This window comes from Epinephelus fuscoguttatus, linkage group LG14 (assembly GCF_011397635.1).
Source record: "Epinephelus fuscoguttatus linkage group LG14, E.fuscoguttatus.final_Chr_v1".
Lineage (NCBI taxonomy): Eukaryota > Metazoa > Chordata > Actinopteri > Perciformes > Serranidae > Epinephelus > Epinephelus fuscoguttatus.
In genome coordinates, this window is record NC_064765.1 from 11,393,087 (window position 1) to 11,413,392 (window position 20,306).

General features: G+C 41.5%; 1 protein-coding gene and 1 long non-coding RNA gene across 3 annotated transcripts in view; both read right to left on the reverse strand.

Moving 5' to 3' along the window:
• The window catches only part of plekhh1 (pleckstrin homology domain containing, family H (with MyTH4 domain) member 1), a 55,434-nt gene extending 45,538 nt beyond the window's left edge, over positions 1-9,896 (reverse strand). The window contains exons 1-2 of the mRNA XM_049596514.1: positions 9,651-9,896; positions 3,564-3,749 (exon numbers count right to left, since the gene is read on the reverse strand). Coding sequence (XP_049452471.1) covers positions 3,564-3,710 — 147 coding nt within the window. The 5' untranslated portion in view covers positions 3,711-3,749; positions 9,651-9,896. The remainder of the gene's footprint in view (positions 1-3,563; positions 3,750-9,650) is intronic.
• Positions 9,897-19,661: 9,765 nt separating this feature from the next.
• The window catches only part of LOC125901121 (uncharacterized), a 214,039-nt gene continuing 213,394 nt past the window's right edge, over positions 19,662-20,306 (reverse strand). For both annotated transcript variants that reach the window (XR_007450937.1, XR_007450936.1), the window contains exon 6: positions 19,662-20,082. This is a non-coding gene — a long non-coding RNA (uncharacterized LOC125901121). The remainder of the gene's footprint in view (positions 20,083-20,306) is intronic.

Genomic DNA, 20,306 nt, shown 5'->3' on the forward strand with positions numbered 1-20,306 from the left:
TCAGAGCAGAGCTGAACCTCCTGATGACAGCTGATTACTTTCCAAAGTGTCTGGTAGTCAGGCTTTACAACAGCCACAGCTTTACAAGCATTTGGCCGGCGGCTGGCGGTTATTTCCCCCAAACTTGAGGGGAAGCTCCAGAAGTGATGAGTTAAATGTTAAATATTCATCTTGGCTGAAACTGTAGCCAACCTCTGATGACACAGAATGAGTGGAGCAAATGTTTACCAAATACGCTGAGTAATCCCATCTGTCTTTACACACACACATAAACACACAGTCACCCACACCTGTATTTCTAACTGATTCACATGCTCTAATTGTCTCCTCATGTACAAAACACTTAAAAACACTCCAGGAGAAGAAGAAGATGATGATGAGGCAGTGAGACCTGCACAGTTTTTGGTCAGAATATCTTATGGCATGGATTATTTTGCAGATGAGAGTAGCGTGACTAATTTCCACAGTAGTACAGCAATTTAAATGGCCGCAGATTCAGTTCATTTTACATTATTTAAGCCAAATCAGTCAGATCAAATCATCAGGTCGAACATGTGACTGAAAATCCAGTTAACTCTCACCCCTTTGTACTAACAGAAGAGTTTCTGAAGCTCATACCACATTAAGTGTTTTATGATAAAGCTGTCACTTTCACTTACACGCCCTGGCCTTTTAGCACTTAAGGTGTATCGGTATTTTGTTTTGTTTCCATGGTAACAAAGCGAAAGGTTTAAATTTGCAGGTCAGTCTTTGTTCCCACTCTCAGCTACACCCTCAAGCTCTTGGTGAAGAGGCAAAGGATGAGATCATAAGCATAAAACTATCTGTAGCTACAGCCCTCGTTCACACGGACAACCCGCATTGTCTCTGGTGAAAGTGCTTTTAAAGTTTTGCTCCATCTTGGTGTCAGCTACAGAGTCATCTTAAACTGTAGTATAATATAAGCAGTGGAGACTTTAAAAACAGGATTAAGGACTACTGCACCACTGGATTCATGTCTTGTTACTGAATGCTATTCATTCAATTGTGTCCTGTACATTAACTGTTCAAGTCTGTTGCTTGTTTCTTGCATGTGATTTTTTTCTGCTGTGTTTGTTGTGATTTTAGTCTTTGTTTGTTCCCTTATGTGAAACTCTTAATGCTGCTGCTTTGCATACAAGATTTTGAATCTAAATGGCAATATTCTAAAATAAAGGTTAAATTAAAAAAATGTGGAAAAACAGACCCCAACAACCTACTGATGTTTCTCTTTGATGTTGCTCCAGTTTTGAGAAGCTCAGCAAACTGGACTCTTTGGACGTCACGCTTTGGATAAACTACATTTCCCATCTGTCTTGGGAATGTCATGTTCTCTCAGGAGGAGCTGGAGGTAGTCTCTGAGGAAAATGACATCTGGTGCTTTCATGGCTTAGATTATTAACGTGGTCTGAGTCCGGCTTCATCTCTCTCTACCTCATTTCCTTTCGTCTCTCTACTATCACTTCCTAATGAGGGACCCCCAGAAAATCATTGTAAAAAAAGCTCAACTTTGTAGAGAGTAGCTGTATCATAATTCTAAACATAACAGTTTTAGGGCAAACAATACATTAAACTTCAATTTCAATTTCAATTTTATTTATAAAGCCCAACATCACAAATCACAATTTGCCTCACAGGGCTTTACAGCATACAACATCCCTCTGTCCTTTGGACCCTCACAGCGGATAAGGAAAAACTCCCCCCAAAAAAAACCCTTTAACGGGGGGAAAAAAAACGGTAGAAACCTCAGGAAGAGCAACTGAGGAAAGATCCCTCTTCCAGGACGGACAGACGTGCAATAGATGTCGTACATCTGCCAATTGGTTATAAATGTTAGCATTATGCATGTGCATACATAGAGAAGTTTTGTTTGTTGTGGCCAATCAATAGCATACTGTTGTGTAATTACTGGTATACTGTTTTATTTTTGTGAAATATATACATATAAATCTTGTCAGTTTACACTGACAGTATTTTGATCAAGTCTGAGGTCAGATATATCAACCATATTCCATGTGAGCTCTTTAAAGGCTTTTACACACTGGGAGCTATTTCGTACGATCAAAGGTCTTGACACACCAAGCCAACAGTCGGCCATCTATCAATGTCGGGTCCTCTGTGACATTTGTCGCCTTAGTTTGTGCAGACTGTCTGACACTGTTGGCACTAGTTGGCCCTTGTCGCCTGTTTCTTAGCCGATACAGTACGCTGAATCACTGTTGGAGCCCATCGATGAGTAAAGTCACTCTAACTGGCAATTCAGCTCAACACACAAGAAGAGAAACAAAGTGAGGAACGTAAACAAGCAGCTTAAGTCAAGAGGGCATGAGACTGAAACAAACCTTGTTATATTAGGTAAAATTATTGTTTTATCCATTGAGCTATTTAGCAGAAACGGTTCTTAGTTGTTTGTGTTGTTGTTCCCTAGCGCATGATAAATTTTCTTTGTTCTTTTCTTTTCTTCTAAATAGCTAATTAGCATCCTAAATTTATTCTATTCGTTTTCTGGTTTCCCCTTTTTGAATGACAAATACAGACTACCACCACCTGCTGCTATAGAGAGTAATTTCCTCTCACGCAGGTGTTGAACGTACATGCTAGTTGGCTGTTGGCTGCAATCTGTAGCAACTTTTTGGCCAAGACACAGGCGCATCAGGCGACGCATCAGTCCCCTTCATTGCCACTAGTTCTTTCACATTGGTTTGGTGTGTCTGGGCCTAAATTCACATGTCAGTACATTTTTTTAAACTGTTGTTTTTGTCCTAAGTTCTTTCACACAGAATGCAAATACTACACAGTGAAAATCCAATGATTTTTTTGGGGAATGAAGTCAATTTTTCTGAGCTTTCACACATCATCCCGTTTTGTGGAACAGATGTCATGTCACAGCAGCATGACAATGGGTGGACCTATTGATTGTGTGTTTGTCAGCATCATGTGTTACATGACAAAGAAAACACAACTTATAAAGACAGTGAACTCTAGGATGTGTGGAGAAGCATCGCCAAACAACAATACCAAGTCTCCGCAGTCCGAACCAAGATGGCAAACTTTATTACTCCTTCGACAAAGGCAGTGTATACCAGATCCACTCCTTCCATTCTTACCTTTCAAAATAAAAGCCCTGGACATATACACCGCATAAATTAACCATAGGAAACTCAAATTCACTCAAAGTGAAGCCTTTCATGAAACAAGTGTTACAATAATTCGCATCACTGTTGATAGGAATAGTTTTGACGCAAAATATTTGCAGACAAGTACTTTGCACTTTCATGTCGTTTATTCGTCATGCTCTCGATGTGTGAGGGCTTTTCCTCTTCATCCTAAGTGGGTCATACTGTACATTAGCAAGCTGACGTTAGGTTTGTCAGTTAAGCCAGCTCATTAACTTTGCTACACAACAGTTACGCCTGGCAGCTTCTTGATATAAATAGTTAGTATAATTAAATTTGAGCTTATGAAGAGCTGGTGCCACCAACTCCACAAGTTTAGAACTCCTGCTTGCTCCAGTAACCGTGCATGCTGTTTTCTTTTTCTCTTACCTTCTCTGCCAGCAGCTCTCGGATTTTCCCCGCCTGGAGCCGGAACCTCAGCAGCTGCATCTCCAGAGCGATGCAGCGTTTCTGCCAATCCACGCTTGCCACTCTGACAGCTCCTGACCCGCCACCGCTCTCCAACACGTCGGCCATGGCGAGGGTTCAGAGCTCTGCCTCTGGACTCAGACTGCACTGGAAGACAGAAAACACATGTCTTCTCATACATGTTTGGTCTGATTTGAGTTTGTTTTTAAAAGTGTATTGTATGAGCTTTCCCGTTCTTGGTAACGCATCATGTTTAACTTGAATCTGTTCTTAATAAGGCATGAAATGACACGTGTCAGCCTGAACGGGACAAACGAATACTCCTGTGATGGTATTTCCTCACCAAGTCCAGCTTCTGTTTTCATTTAAAGCACAAGAGGAGAAAAAAAAGTGATTCAACCTCCTTAAATGCTCTTAGCTGACCACACTTCCCATGATTCACTGAGGAAATGTGAGTGAAACAACGATGAGTCCACAGTGACACGAGGTTAATGAATACTTCCTCTCACTTTCTGTGTTTCTCTGTGACATATAACCACAGAAAAACATACATACATTCACGTGATCTGTATGCAGAAACAGACACACAGCTTTGAGAAGTCGCCACAGCCTGAATCTTTCTTTCCTCTTCGTCCGCAGTCTCTCCACATGCCCACACACACTGAACAAAACCTCAGCAGGGAGGCTCTGTGTCAGTGGGGGAGTTGGGTTCATGCGTGCCGGCTCCCAGGCCTGCCAGCTACAAAGCAGGTCAGCGCTCTGCTTTTTAGCCAAATTACCTACTAACCCAATCCCCTGGTCTCTACCTCCCCACTCCCCACCCACAGCTCCCTCGCCATGCAATCCCTTCTTAATTACAAGGCAAGAGTGAAACGGGATCCTGAGCAGCACAATGGTGTCTTTCTGCATGACAGTCCCATCACAGCGAGAGAGGGGGGGGTGTCAGCTCGCCTCGGCAAAGAAAGGAGGAAAGAATGTGTGAGAATGAATGGACTGAAGGCTGAATGTGGGAAACTGGGGTGCTGAGGTTATTTTTACCTGAGGAGGATTGACCAGTGGCTATTTTTCTCGGGGTGGATACTCATTCACAAAGGTTACGGCCCGACTGTGTGAACTCAATAAAGGTCTGATTATCTTGAGATAACAATCAGCTTTGAGGTTATAACTCACAAGAGCCCAGTGATGGTGTGTGACATTTAGCATTTCAATGAGTAAAATGAAACCAAATGAAATTACAGGGGAACTACAGCCATTTTCAAAATTCATACATGGTATTCCTACGGTCCACGAGTCTAAAAAACATTAGTTAACATGAACAACTCCAATCCAAATGAGAGTGCTGAAACTCAAATTTGTGATGTCACAGGGCATAAAGTCTGAAACTATTCCACAGACAATAAATTAGGAAAGATGTTATTGACCAGTGGTTCCCAACTGGTGGGTTGCAGTTCAAAAGTGGGTCGCTGGTCCATTCTGAATGGACCACAAGTGACTTTCAACCTTGTCATGTTTGTTTATTTTGAAGTACAGTGAAATTCCAGCACAAAGCTTTCATTTTGAAGTGCTGTGTCCTGCTGTAGAGTGAGTGACTAACGGACTAGCTTGACAACATGGCCAAAAGAAAAGATGTATTAAACTGTGTGGACCTTGAACTAATGACTAGAAAGAAATCTGGACCCCATGACTGGACCAGCTGGGAGCCACTGATATACATGACACTGAAAGTATCCAGATGAGTGTATCAGTACTAAAGTTGAGTACCAGGGTACTTTAAGGGTAGACTGAATTATGTAGGTACTGGCACCAAGTACCCATTCACTTTAAATAAATGTGCCAGATTTCAGTACCTCAGAGTGCACCTAGGTGAAAACGCCGGGTTCAAACATGAGGCGAAAACACCATGAAGAGCCACGAAGCATGGAAGCTAAGGAACCTAAGGAACTCCATAGCTATCTTCCCGGCCTTGGGGCACTTTCAGGCGGAGACAACAGAGCTCTTGCAGCTGCCAGGTTCAGAAAGGAGGCGGAAGTGCCGCCAACTGCCCCAAAGCCAGCCATGGAGCTCCTTCAGCCTCCAAGCAAGCCAAAACTATAACTGCAGCATCAATAGTTTTGATGTATCGGGTCTGTCTCATTGCTATTTGTGATGTGTTTTCCAATTACATACTTAATCCACATTTTTGTCAGTTGTGTCTAAATAGAAAGCAAAAGAGATGAGTAGACACACGCACGTACACACAATCAAGACATAAACACAAGCAGACAGACAGAGACACCAAAGAGCCGAGAAGCAGAATTGCTTGTTGACTTCAGCTTGTTCAAAAGCTATAGTTGTTGTTAGCTTATAGAAAGAGTATCGCAAAAGGTACTGTTGGGTACCAGCACCAGTACTGGTTCAAACGAGAATGGTACCCAATCATAATCCGTACATTTAAGAACTATTTAGAATTTGGCGTACTAAACAGTAGGGCTGTAACTGGCTCAGAAATATGTCAGGCAAATCAGATGGCCCGTTCAATACGAATATTCGACTATTTCGGTCCTTTTCTTGCATATAGGCTTTGAGAGTTTGAACGAGGTTCACCAGGATGTTCAGTGTGACCATGACATTCACATAATATAGAAAACAAACTAACTATGCTAACAATAGCTTTGATAATTGTCTATGGATCAGTTCCAGATTTTATACATGATGACATCTCAAGTTTGAGACTTACTTCTCTGGTTTCTGGCTTTGAGAGAGAGCAACTCATGTTCACAAATATTGATTGAACTTTTCTAGGCCATGGAAATAACATATTGGAGGTCTTAATCTAGGTGGTGTTTCCCTTTAAGTGAGTTGAAAGTAAGCTTAAAAGAAGTTTGATGTTAAAAAGTTAAGCAGTCTTCACACAGACAGACTCAAAGAGCAGCCAGACACCGTCAGCAGAACAGCAGACGTTCAAAGTCCAGCAACTATAACTGCACCATGGCACTCCCTACAATTAGCATGCTCATAAATACAGGCTTAGCAAACAAATTACAGAAGTCATGCATGTGGAGGTTTCGCCAGCCGACCGCGGTACCCAGTCAAGGTTCAGCTACCGACGTCTCCCGCTCTCTCTCCGGGGCAGAACGGAGGGTATGAAGGTCAAGCAAAGCCGGACGCCGTTGTGGGGAAGAGGGGAAATCAGGCCGCTTAAATAAACCCTGCTGGGCCGCACTAGGGCAAGCCAGGACAGACGAGTCCAGGCCCTCCTCCAGGAGCTAAAACAGCTGGGTGCAAACAAGCCATTTGATGGTTAAACACTCTCAGCACTGCCCTGCTAATTCTCCCCGGAACAATTCCTTTAGCGCTCCCTGCTTGTTGGACATAGGGGGGTTGTTTCAGTGCATGCCAACTGGTGCCAGGAAGCCAACTAAGTAATCAGCAAGTGTAAAGTTAAACTTTCTACCGAGCAGGATGCGGAAGGAAAAGCAACCTGAGGTTACAAAAGGCCACAATTCCTCTCTGCATCGGTGTGCATGAGGCTAAAGTCAAGCACACATCACCTGCCTGTCAAGAATGAGGTCATTTACACTGTGTGTGTGTGTGTGTGTGTGTGTGTGTGTGTGTGTGCGCACGTGGGTGTAGTGTAGCTTTTTGTAACATTTAAACTGGAGTCATTTTCTCCCTATGCATTAGCGTAACCCTCCATTGTGGGATGGGTTATAGAAACACAGAAGACAATTTTCCACCAAGTCTACTGTTATATACAATCAGATGAACATTGGTCTCTACTGCAGTATCTCCTATTATGTTGGAAACATTCAGGTGGGGGCGGGGGGGAAGCCAGGACAACAAAAACACGCTTTCCAGGATCTGCATGTTTGGTAACACTTGGGCCACCCAGAGTGTGAGACGCACGGAGGAGCCAAAGCCCAGAACGGTGAGTCCTCTCCTGGCTGCAGACAGACATGAAGGCCCTAGAGCTTCTTCCATCTAGCTGCGAGAACTTGCACGCAGCCACGTCCAGAGCAAACACTGGGGAGGACGACTGAATGGAAACGCCACCACAACGATCCCAGCAGGCTCGTTTCTATGGCTGCCATCGCCGACAACTGCTTTCCATTGACTACACTGACAGTTATACTGCATTATTCCTCAGACTGAGTGAGATTTGATATCCAGTGAGGAGAGTTTTTATTAAAAATGTGGAAGCTATCAGAGGTCGTTACGAAATTGCTTGGATGGGACGGTGCTGTCTGTCTGGCTGTTGCAAAAAGCGGATTGTTCGGCTGCACCTTTACTCAGAGGATGCAAGGAGCACAAGTGCAAGTCTCAAGTCAGTCCCTCCATTGACTACAACCTCCTTCATCACCACATATTCAAACACACACTCCCCAGCCGGCCGTAACTCTTCAGCACTGGCTTACCAGAACTCAGACAGACACAGATGGAGATACACACTGCAATAGATTAGAAACAGACACATGTGCACACACACACTGCTGAGCATGCAGCTGCGGTGATGTAAGTGATTAGGTGGTTCAGTGATATCATCCCCGCCAGACATTTCAAATCCCCACTGTTGTTGTCTCTGCCGAGGTCCAACTTGGCTTCCCCACGTTTCGGCATCCCCCCACCTAGTCGAATAAAAAAAGACTCCCATCAAACAGCACAGGAGCATGTGTGTAAATCTGGGTCAGTCGCTGTGGATTTGTGTCAGCGTGGCAGATCTCTGTGTGTATGAAAGTGGACAAAGATAAATTATCTGAGAGCATGAGGAGTCAAGTGTGATAAATATTGCCTTATCTTCTCCTCGGCTGCCCCGTGTGTTTAACAAAGGGGACTTCTGTCGGCCCCCATCCAGTCAAGTAGACCTCACACTTTTGTTTAAATTAGTGCCTCACTATTTTGGTACAGCTGGGATGCACTACTATAAATACAAGCGGGGGGGTCTCCAATGCAGCTACACATTTCTTAACCTTTGACTCTATTCTTGGAAAACCTGAAGCGCTTGCCCTACTTTTTATTGTTATCTAGAAATAATTCAGATTCAAGAGGCAATTTAACCTCTCGATTTAACCGAGCAGTTACTCAAATCAGACATTTAAAGCACTGCAGAGGCCAATGCAAGTCGTCAGCCTTCTTTTAAAATCACAAATACACCCCGTGTTCATCCTCCTACCATTTATCATCTTATCTATCTTATCTCACTCCTCCTCCTCCAGCACCTCTCACTTTCCATCCTCCTGCAGCACCTTTCCCACCCTCCCTTCCTCCACATCCTCTCCTCCTACCTTCACCAGCGAGCAGCTCTCTCCCCAGCTCAGGTTAATGACAGGTCTCAGCAAACTGACCACACTCATTATCAGTCTCAGCCTTAAACACAGGCCCTGACATTCTTCTGAACTGAGGTGTAAACATCTACCTCTGCAGCTCTCCTGTCCTGCACACACACACACACACACACACACTTTAAAGTGTTGCCTCCCCTGCAGCCCTGCAGGGCATGGAGAAAAGCTTTGTTTGCATGAGTTATAGTAACAGACAGCTCTGTAACCACACATTGTGAGAGTAAATATATAAATTTTGTTCATGTTGTAGCTTGGGGAAGGTGCTCAGTTACAGCTATGGTTGCTGCTGGAGGGGTCAGATTGATGTATGGAGCCATATGATTTCTCCAGATGCATATAATGATGAGAAGAATGGAAAGTGTGCAGACATAAATGTGCACAGTTTCCTTTAAACCCTCGAAAGATTCTTTCTGGATTTACATGACTTAATATAGCTTGTTTTTAGTGCTACCCCAAGGGCAAGTAGTGGCCAAGATTTAGTCCAAAAAAGGCTACAAGGAACAGGTGTGCCTGACGTGCACGGATTAGTAAAATAGTAGCAACCGTAAAAGCGTCGGTCAGCAAAAAACAAACTTGAGACATCTCTGGAAATACTCAGCTGCAGCTGCGGCTTTTGTCCCACAAACCCTCCCGCGTCCTGGTTAAATTTATCCTCTGGCTTCTGCATTAAAAACACTGTGATATAAGGAAGAACCGAGCAGATAATCGGAGTCCTTCACAGTTTCTTTACCTTGTGACTTTGTTGTCTCTGCCCCCCTTCAGTCGGCTCTCTCCGCTCACGGACACCTTCCCCGGTAATTCGTCGCACTTGGGTTCATAACTTCTTCTTCGTCACTCCGTCGACTTTCTCTCCGCTTTCACTCTTCATTCATTTCTTGTTTCGTCAGTGTTTCATGTCTTGTGTCGACCCCCCCGGTCCCGCTGCTGCTTGTCTCTCGCTTTCCTCTGGAGCACAGAGGCTTCAGTGGGACTTCACTCTCAGCTCCATTCAACAGACTCATCCCATATTCCTTTAAAGGGCCCAATGCAGGATCAAATTTCTCCAGGAGTCAGGCCCCCCTTGTGTGCAGGAGCTGCTGCTCAGGATATTGCATTAAGGCTGGCTCCAGCTTTTTTTTCCCTTTAGGATGTAAACACAGTCTTGAGGACTTCTTTGAGTTAAGGGAAAAAGTCTTTTGCCCTGTAGTTTTATACACGGTTCATTTTTTTTTATATTTTATATTAATGTAGTTTCCTGAAAAAAACTGTACTGCTCTTTGAATCTAAAAATAATTTGACTATATTTTGTATTCTTAGTTTTACAATTTTACATTACCCAGCGAAGATTTTTCCTGAAAAGATGTTTAAAAAACGACTATAGTCACCCGTAAAAAGTGTTAAAAAAAAGTTTGAACGTTCACATTTAGACCATTTTTCACTGGGATCAAAATAGTTTAATATTTTTTTCATTTTGACAACTTGATGTTGTAACCGCATTTTGGCTGGTTGAAAAGAGGTCTCAGATGTTCAGACCAGTATCAACCAGTTTTCAACCAGAATTCAACGTTGAAATACCGGTTGGTGCTCACTGGGTATGCACCAAAACACCGAGACAAATTCCTCATAGCCTATGTGCAAACCTTGACAATAAAACTAATTCTGGTCTTGACACATTAAAGATCCATTTCAGACATGTTTAAAGACATAAAATACTGTTATTTGAACAATGGTTTTTAAAAAGTTAAATTATCTTCTTAACAAGTCTACAGCCATGCTAGCTAGTGACCTTATTTTAATAGTCATAGGTGAAACGCAAGGGAAACCTCCTCAATATTAAGAACATGTGCATTTGTCCCTCTTTAACGAAAACATGAAAGCAGAATAGGACTTTTGTTTTAACCAAATTAAAGACATTTACACCATAGACTGATGCAGAAAATACACAAACTGGTGCATTAAAACCACCAAAATGCAGGAAATTAAGTGTTTGACACTCAAAATCTTGTGGCAAAGGACTCACAATCTAAGTTTGGCATGTTAGCATGCTAACATTTGTTATTTGCTACAGTTGTTACAACTGAGATGGGAATGCCATTAGTTTCAAGTACAGTACAGGACTAATTTAAAGTTCGACCTGATGATGTTTTATGCAGTGCTAGGAAGGCTACTTTTGAAATGTACTAAGTTACAGATAGTTATCCTCTTGAAAATGTAATAAATATTGGAACTATTTACTTACTTTCTCAAAGTTACTACATTTGATTACCTTTTGATTACCTTTCTGAGAAATGTTTTAAACTGGGCAATAAAGCTGAAAAATGTCCGGAAACAGGCTTTGCCAAAAGACGGCAAGACACAACACAACATAATGAAACTTATATTTTGATCTGCATATAGATATGTTATGGAAAAGAATATCTACCTTGCTGTAAGCCCTTTGTCATCACCAACTGTCACTGATTAGAAACCAATTAATTGCATATTTTTGGTCAGTAACTGTAACTGATTACAATTTATTTTGCAATTTAATTACATGTAACATATTATGAATTATTACAGTTAATCCTGAGGAAATGAATGTCCGTACCACATATCACAGTAATCCATCCAATACTTTTCAAGAAATTTCTCTCAGAACCGCAACCGTCACCCTCATGATGTCTCCAGAAAAAATGTCAGGGGATCACCTGAGTTATATACATCGTCTGAGAACCATGAGTGTCAATGTTTCATGGCAAACTGTTGAGATATTTCTGTCTAAACCAAAGTCAGTATCCTGCTTGCATGTCTACAAAATCTGAAAACATATCTGCTCTTTCTCCCTCAGTGATAAATTCAGAATCTATGACCGTGCAAGTTAAATCACAATAGGCAAAACACATTTGTGAGTGGTGGGGTCTTTACAGTAAGTCGTGTGAAGCAGTCTGTGTATTACCTGTGATTAAAAACCAAGACCACCATGAGGGAGCATGGAGAAGTCCAACTTTTTGGTTTTAAGTAGCCTAATTACAGTATGTTTGTTTATTGGCAAGGCTTGCAGGCTTGGCTTTACTGGAATCAAAAGTTGTTAAACCACTGCGTGGAGCTTTGCAACTGTAATGAATCATTATCTGGGTGGTAAAAGAATTGTGAGGGGGTAATTTGGGGAGGTTTCAGACCACACCAACAAAATAGAAGTGTGCTATTGGTCTCAGAGTCCTGGCCTTCATTCTGTAAATCTCACAAGGATTCCCTCAAATGTCAGAAATAGTTCCCAGTCAAGCTGTTTTAATCGGCGCTGTAGTTTAGAAACAAATGGGGCCTAATCAAAAAGGCAGACTTGTGGCCCTGGTGGGAAGATCGGTTTTCCTCGCACATCTCCATCTGGAACATTTTATAACGTCTGTCTGAGCATTTGAGTCGTTGCATCCACATAAATAATTCTGCTACGTTCACATAGCATAAGATACTAAGTCATAAAAGTACAGAAGAGTGTCTCAGTATAGCAACAAGAAAAGAACATTGCAAATGTAATTATACAATAGCCTGAAATGGAACCATGGCATGATTTTTTTGCGTGTTAATGTAACAAGCATGCAGTGGTGTGACACGCCCTGCTGCGTCCACTGACTGAAGCAGTATTGCACAAATACATAGTGCATGCATGAAGACAGAATCAGACACAGACAGAGAACACACACAAATAACCGCAAGTATTCCTGTCAGCTGCCGGCCTGTGTAAAAACTGGACCAGGAGTCTGTGTGACATGGGAATAAGATCACATGTTCACATAAAAGCTCTTCAGCAACACAAATACTCTTAACTGTTAACTTAATACTGTTCAACCCGCTCCAAAGGGCATCTGTATTTCTATAGTACACAGACGTGCACTACAACGTTCCTAATCAGAAAGCCACTCTGTCATTAATATGACAGAGTTCAGAATACTGTAAGCTTCTCTTGATGTTAGCTCTTGATGTCAAATGCGAAGTACTGTACTGTATTGTAAAAAGTGTAGGTATAATAAGCCACAGCTTCAGCCTACACCTGTTTAGACTGCAGAGCTCTTTATGTCGATAATGTTGTATTAGCTGTGGTATTTGAGTAATTGCCTTTCTTAAACTTTACATATAATGAGTTCTTGCCTTATTGTCTCCATTAACGATTGCAGAGCAGAACAAATTTCAAATTTAAATGTTAGCTAGTTAGTTTTCAACATGGACATGGACATATCATGGTCCAGTTGCCTCTGATATAGATGCTAACAAGAGCCCTGCTAACGCCTCTGCTAACATCAGCATGGCAACATGCTCATAATGATAATGCTAATATGCTGATGTTTAGCGGTTTTAGTGTTTACCATGTACACCAAGGGTGGGCAATAAAAGAGTCTGAGAAGTCCCGGGCTGTTTATAAAACATTCAGGGCAACACAGTTTATTCCACGCCACTGAAGCTGCGGTTGGTCAGTAATAATTTCGCTTTCAGCCATGCTTATTGTTGCTGTACGTAACAGTATGACGTATATCAACAAGTCAAAATATCACGAGTATCACAATATGAATTATTTATATGATATTAAAAATTACATTGGTGTTATTGTGAACTAGATGATATGGCACACACCTAACGTACACCATATAAGTTTAGCACGTCAGAATGATAACATTTGTTAATTAGAGCTAAAACAAAAGTGCTGCTGTTTGGCATGGATGTGTAGAGAGAACTGGAAACAGTCTATTTGAAGCCAATCTGACATACTGGTGTAACCATGTTACTACAACTTCTGGGGTCATTGCATGAGGCCATGGGGCCCAAAAATACTTTTCCCATAGACTTACATTGTGAAATAGACAACTGTAAATCAGTGGATACATTTTTGGGGGGCATCGCAACCCCTGTGAAATGACTCGTTTCACAGTCAGAAATGAATCCACTACATCCAATAACATTTTGAAAGTCTTGAAAAGCCGAAAGATCAAATCATTTTATCACCATTCAAGTTAGCAAACAGTAGATTAGCCGCTTGGCCAGTGGAAGTTAGCCACTCGGCTGGCAAAGTCTCTAGTGCACTTGCTCTATAACACTAAATTTGATTGTTTTTGGCTTTATGCACCACTGAGTAACTTTCATAGGAATGACTGCAGCCCCGCCTCAAATGCTGTATCCAGGTTTCTTTATACATCTATGGTATGGATGCTAACAATAGTCTACAGCCTTGCTAGCGTCTCTCCTAAAGTCAGCATGACAACATGCTCAAAATGGCAATGCTAACATGCTGATGTTTAGCACTTACATGGTTTACCTTGTACATTATATCAGTTCAGCATGTTAGCATGCTAATGTTTGCTAATTAACACAACAACACAAAGGCAACTGTTGAACAAATTGGTATTTTGATGTAAGCTAGCTAGCTAGCACAGCTAATTATTATTATTATTATTTATTTATTTTTTTTACCCACATCTGGTTTAAGCTGTATTCCTATTTCATTCATGGCCCTTATTATACCCTGCTTGGACAATATGTAAAGTGCCACTTTAGATATCTCGAGTGCCAATTAAAAACTGTTTAGTGGCTTTATATCCCTATTGACTTTACAGTGAAAATGTAAGAGCGATGTAAGTGGTGACTGGAGCATTGTTTGTCTGTTCGCAGCACTGATACGGCTCTGGATGCCTGCTCAACACTATCACATTACCACATTGACTCTAATGGGTGTGGATTTCTCAGGGAACACTGTAACAATGCTGAGAAATACACCCTCTGCTGTGTGTATCAAAATTTTCTGATATGATTAACTGCACCTTTCAGGAGAAAAAATGCCTCCAAATTCCATCCTGGAAAAGATCTGTTCTGGAGGAGGGAGGGATGAGTTTACAGCTGGGATTTCATCGTTATAGCTTATAGGGCTAAAAGCCCTGCCTTGTGTTGCACAATATTAGTCAGTGCCTCAGTGCTCTCAGTCAAAACAACTGGTGTCAGGCCTACATGGTTTACATGCCTATTCTCGGGCACAGCTGCCCGTGCCGTGAGGGGAGACAGGACAGTCCAGAGGGAGCTTAAGGCCAGTTTCACCAAGTGCTTGCAGATTAACGCGTGTTCTTACAGCTATTTAACCTCCAGAGCTGTGTGATGACCCAGACTGCGACCGGGTCACTGAGCAGGGATGGTTGACTCTACTGACCCCCGTCGTAAACCAAAGGCAGAGCTGAAATGAAGAACTGGATGACAGTGTATTCAGACGTCAGGCTGAGACAATGACAAGAAAGAAATGATGATGAGGATAGATGATGAGGATTAAAACCATCTGGTGATATTCTATATATTTCTTTTCAATAAACCCTATGAAAACACCAAAACCAACAATTAATTGATTCTGCAAGTATTTTCTGTTCTGATACAGCTGATTTCCCTCCTCCATTATTGTCTAAAAATAATTGAAAACTCATCAGTGAATAACAAATGATGCCTTCATGTACTCCTCAGAAGGTCTTTGGTGTGTTCATGAGCTTTAAGTTGTAATGTGGAAACAACACGAGCACTACAAAGATGTGTTGTATTTTACTGATTAGAGGGTTGATAACAGTTTGAAGTGATTTTGTCCCACACTTGTTGCTGCACAAGTTCATCAACTAAAACTACTAAGTAATAATTTATCTGACTAACGCTAATAAATAACTTTTCTAACTAATCAAGCTCACTATGTGGACAGCAACTAACAGTTACAGTTAACACCTTATTACAAATTATACATGAGCAAAAAAAAAAAACATGCAATATGTGCATTACTAAAACATTTGTTACCATTAATCGAACATTTATTTTGATCCGGCATGTTTCTGTATCTATGATGTCAACTTTTCACCAAATTTTTCACCAACCTTCAACAGAGTTGTTGTTCTGCCTCTAAGGAGGCGTTCTGGAGGAACCAACAACATTGTTGATTTAAGTCTTTTCATGGGATCTGTTTGTTTGAATTGAATATTGCAGAGATGGAATCAAGTCATTGTTTTGCAAGTCACAACTAAGTCTCAAGTTTTTGCATTTAAGTCCCAACTCAAGATACGCAAATCCTCAAGTCTCAAGTCAAGTCTGACAAGTCCCAAGTCCCTAGTTCTAAGCTTTGAGTTTCGAGTACTAAACAAGTCATAATGCCCTCTTTACCAAATGTAATGCCATTTTAACAACAGAGTAATGAGGTGGGTGGCACAGCGATACAGTGGTTAGCATTGTCGCCTCACAGCAAGAGGGCTCCTGGTTCGATCGCAAGGGTGGAGGAGCCCTTCTGTGTGGAGTTTGTACGTTCTCCCTGTCAGCATGGGTTTTCTCCAGGTACTCCAGCTTCCTCCCACAGTCCAAAGACATGCAAGTTAATTGGTGACTCTAAATTGCCCATAAGTTTGAATGTGAATGTGAATGGTTGTCTGTCTCTATGTGTCAGCCCTGTGATAGTCTGGTGACCTGTCCAGGGTGTACTCTGCCTCTTGGCCAGTGTCAGCTGGGACAGGCTCCAGCCCCCCACATGACCCCTAACGGGACAGGTGGTTATGGAAAACGAATGAATGAATGAATCGGTAATTGTTAGAGCCATTTCGAGCAAGTCCTTCTAATTTCCTATTGCTTTTTGAGCTACTTCAATGCCTCACCTGACCTGGCATCTCAGGAACCTTTAACTAAAGGTGGTTGTGCTGAAGTGAGTTTGGGGTGTGGAAGATGCAATGGGGTTACAGACTTTAACCGGCATGTATTTGGTTAATCTTAGTTTATTGTTTGATAAAGTAATTTAATACCCCATTGACTTGAACTTAGTTTTATTGTAAAGGCCTGTTTATTTGGGGAATGTTTGTTTCGGGACCTTTTTTTTGTTTTAACACAATAGTCAGGACAATCAGTTTATAGCGTCATCCTGCAACTCTCCATACAAAACCAATGACGCACCTGGATCACCAAACAATGAGACCAACTAAACCAAACACAGCGAGTTTATCATATCTTCTGTTATGGCAACACATTCTCACTCCGTCCTTGTCACATGTTGACGTTTGGTCATGGACTTTCCACGTCCACATAGGACATGCAAGGTACCCTGGGTGCGTTGGTTGTTGACGTTCTGGGACGTTACATGCATTGTCTTCTTTCAAAATACACTTAAGTTTTCACTGCCCAAGCGCTGGATTTCGACGACTTTGGAGTGAGACCGGGCTCGTTATGGTGTCTGTGGTCGATTATTTTTGAACTTATTTGGAAGCCATAATAGTAATGTTTATATTACATTTACAAAATCAATGAATGTTAAAAAAATTTATTATTTGTTTTTATTTAAATAAGTGCGACTGAATTTAATAACAAAAAAGTAGTGCTGACATTTCAAAGCATATAACACTATTAACCAGCAGCCTACCAAAACAGAATAAGTTTTGTATGTATTTGTCTTGTTGTATTCTCATATTGGAGGAACATCTATAACTTTCTCTTCCTAAATTGGCCTGGAGTAAGGTATCAAGTGTTTTTAAGTCAAAAGTCAACTCCAAATTAAGTCATGAATCACTGGTGTTAAAGTCCAAGTCAAGATGCAATTTGTTTTTGATTTTGGCAAGTCCAGTCTAAAGTCATCTTTTCTGTGACTCAAATCCAAGTCATGTGACTTGAGTCCACATCTCTGGAATACTGGCAGCAGTATCCTTAACTGTCCTTCTGAGGACAACTTTGTAACATGTATTTATACACATAAATCTTCACTGTAAGTCAGTTGAGCGCTGGCTTTCCTGCCTGTGCATTTGTCTTGAATTGAAATACAAGACTATGAAATCCATATTTAATGCACATTTGTGAAATAAGACCTGAAGTTTCCTGTTGTATCTCAGGTGGTAGACTGGACCATTTTAACTCACATTCAGAAAATAAGTCTTCCACGTTGACAGGAGTGAGGCAGAGACAGAGGGTGCACACTGACATAGATTTGTCAGGACCATTTAGTTCTCAAAGTCCCCAGAAACCACAATAAAACAAGGAAAATCTGCTTTCAGTTTTCATTCACATCCAAATGGAACAGACTGCAGGAAAATCTTCGCGTAGACTCACTCATTCCACTTGCATCTTAAAGCCATAATTTTAGCAAACACAGCAGTTGAAAGTGCTTTTTGTTTTTATGATGACTTTGCATGTATTTTTTTATTTGACCGAAGCTGCTTTTATTTGAGTTATGTTCTTGTTTTTTAATGTGTTTATTTTCTTGTATTGTGCATATTTCCAGTACTTTTAGATGACCTTGTACATAAAAAGAAGCCTCCCACAACATAAATAAAGATGAGATGTCAAAGGTTGGTTGACTGACTACTGACTCTCCTTCACTGACACAGACACTGGTTAGCTGCTTCTCTGCGGCTGTTGTTCGGCCACTTGTCTTACTCCGAACAACAGCACTGAAGCTCCTTTTTTCTCACATGTTGACTGCCTATTTAACTACTCGAGATTTTGTTAGGCTAACAAATAGGTCTCCTTCTCCCTCTCTGATGTCCTTTGAGCATTTTATTGCCATTTGGCCAGCCGCGCTGGAACCACAGAGGGAGTGGAGCATGATGGAAACTCCATATAAAAAGAAAATAAACCAAACTCACTTTAACAGCAACATTGTGAGAGAGAGGACAGCAGCCGAAGATGAGAGATGCAAAGGATAACACGTTTGACACTGAGGGGAGGCGGTGTACATACATTATGAGTTTTTATGGCGGAAAAAACTACTCACCATTTCATTTTTCACCCTCTGTGATAACAAGACTGTTAACTCCTCTCCCCTTTGCCTCTTCATCCTCTCTATTTCTTTTTCAGCAGTGGGCTTCCTCCGCACTCCGTGTGTGGTCTGCCTGATGAGCTGCAGCGTGGCTTCAAGTTAACAAAAGCTAGTGTTGCAGGTAGAGGTCATCTTGCTTTTGGCCACTGCTGTGAAAGGAAATAGTAGAAACCCATGCCAGATTTTACACTCCAACGCCACACTGAATATCTGGCTCCATAGCTGCTAAATGCTCCACTGTGTTCCCCAGCTAGACTCTAACTGTGTCTGTCTGTGTATGCAGGTTTTTAGACCTTTTTCTCTGAAAACAGCTGCCTGCTTTGGCTGAGACGGACACTTCAAGAGCCGCGAGAGTGAGCTGAAAACAATAATGCTGTTTGAAGGTATAAATTTTGTTATAAAGCTCCATAAAGCCAATACAAGCTGCAGATTCAGGTGTTAATTCTCTGTACTGTAGGTTCATATGAAAGATCCCTTCAATTCAAATGTAGACCAAATTTCAACCGAATTTGATGAAAATCTGTAAAGGAAAAGGGGAATTTCTGTGTTTTTCTTTCCACTACTGTTACGCGAAAGTTAGGAGTTGGTTCATTGCAGTATTTTGAGATTTTGTCCAACTTTTGGGAATTCCACTCAGGTTTTTTTATGCACAAATTGAAAATGCCCATAAAAAGACATGGATAGAAACGCACCTACTATCTCACTGTTTTCACATAGTCATTTAATACATTGTTATTATAGTCTAGCATCCGAGTTATCAAGAAGGGGGGCCCTCAGACTTGCTGCAGGAGGCCGCCAAGTGTTGTTTGATATTTTGTTTAAGTATTTTTTTTTCCAAAAATAAAATATGTCTAAAGATAGATATCACAATCATGGCTAAAAAAGAAACAATCACGGCTAAAAGGGAAACAATATTGTTTTGACATGGCAATGATAGACGCCACAAAATACCGTCCATTTCCATCCAAGCAGTACTCAAATATTGTTCAGAATTTAGTCAGCGCCGAGTTTTAGAGAGACTGAATAAGTAAGAGGCATAAAAAAGGAGTAACCTCCATTACTTCATGAGTGTCAGTGGCCTCCGTGCTGCTTTTTGCTGCTACTAAACTGTTTTCTGCCTTGTCCATGATATCAACATATCTGAAAAGAAAGAGAATCAGTGGTTTGGTGCATGCAGTGATGCGGGCGCTGTGTCGGACCGTCGTGGTGAAGACAGAGCTGAGCCAGAAGGCGAAGCTTTTGATTTACTGGTCCTTCTACATCCCAACCCTCACCTATGGTCATGAGCTCTGGGTAGTGACTGAAAGAATGAGTGGCTGACATGAGTTTCCTCCGTGGGGTGGCTGGGCTCAGCCTTAGAGATAGGGTAAGGAGGTCCCCGATAAGTGGATGAAAATGGATGGATGGACACCTGAAAAGAAAAAAAAAACACAGAAAGGCATACTTTAGTCTACTGTAGAGTTGTATGCAGTCCATTGCCTATTCTTAACCAGTTTTCCTGCATTTAAAAACCCTTCATCCATGCACTAATTTTGATGGAAAATGGCTCATGTCATCTGGTTCGGGATTTATGAAAATCTGTGTTTTTCGACACTCGCGTGGCCATCTATTCAGGATGGCCACCAAACAAACCTC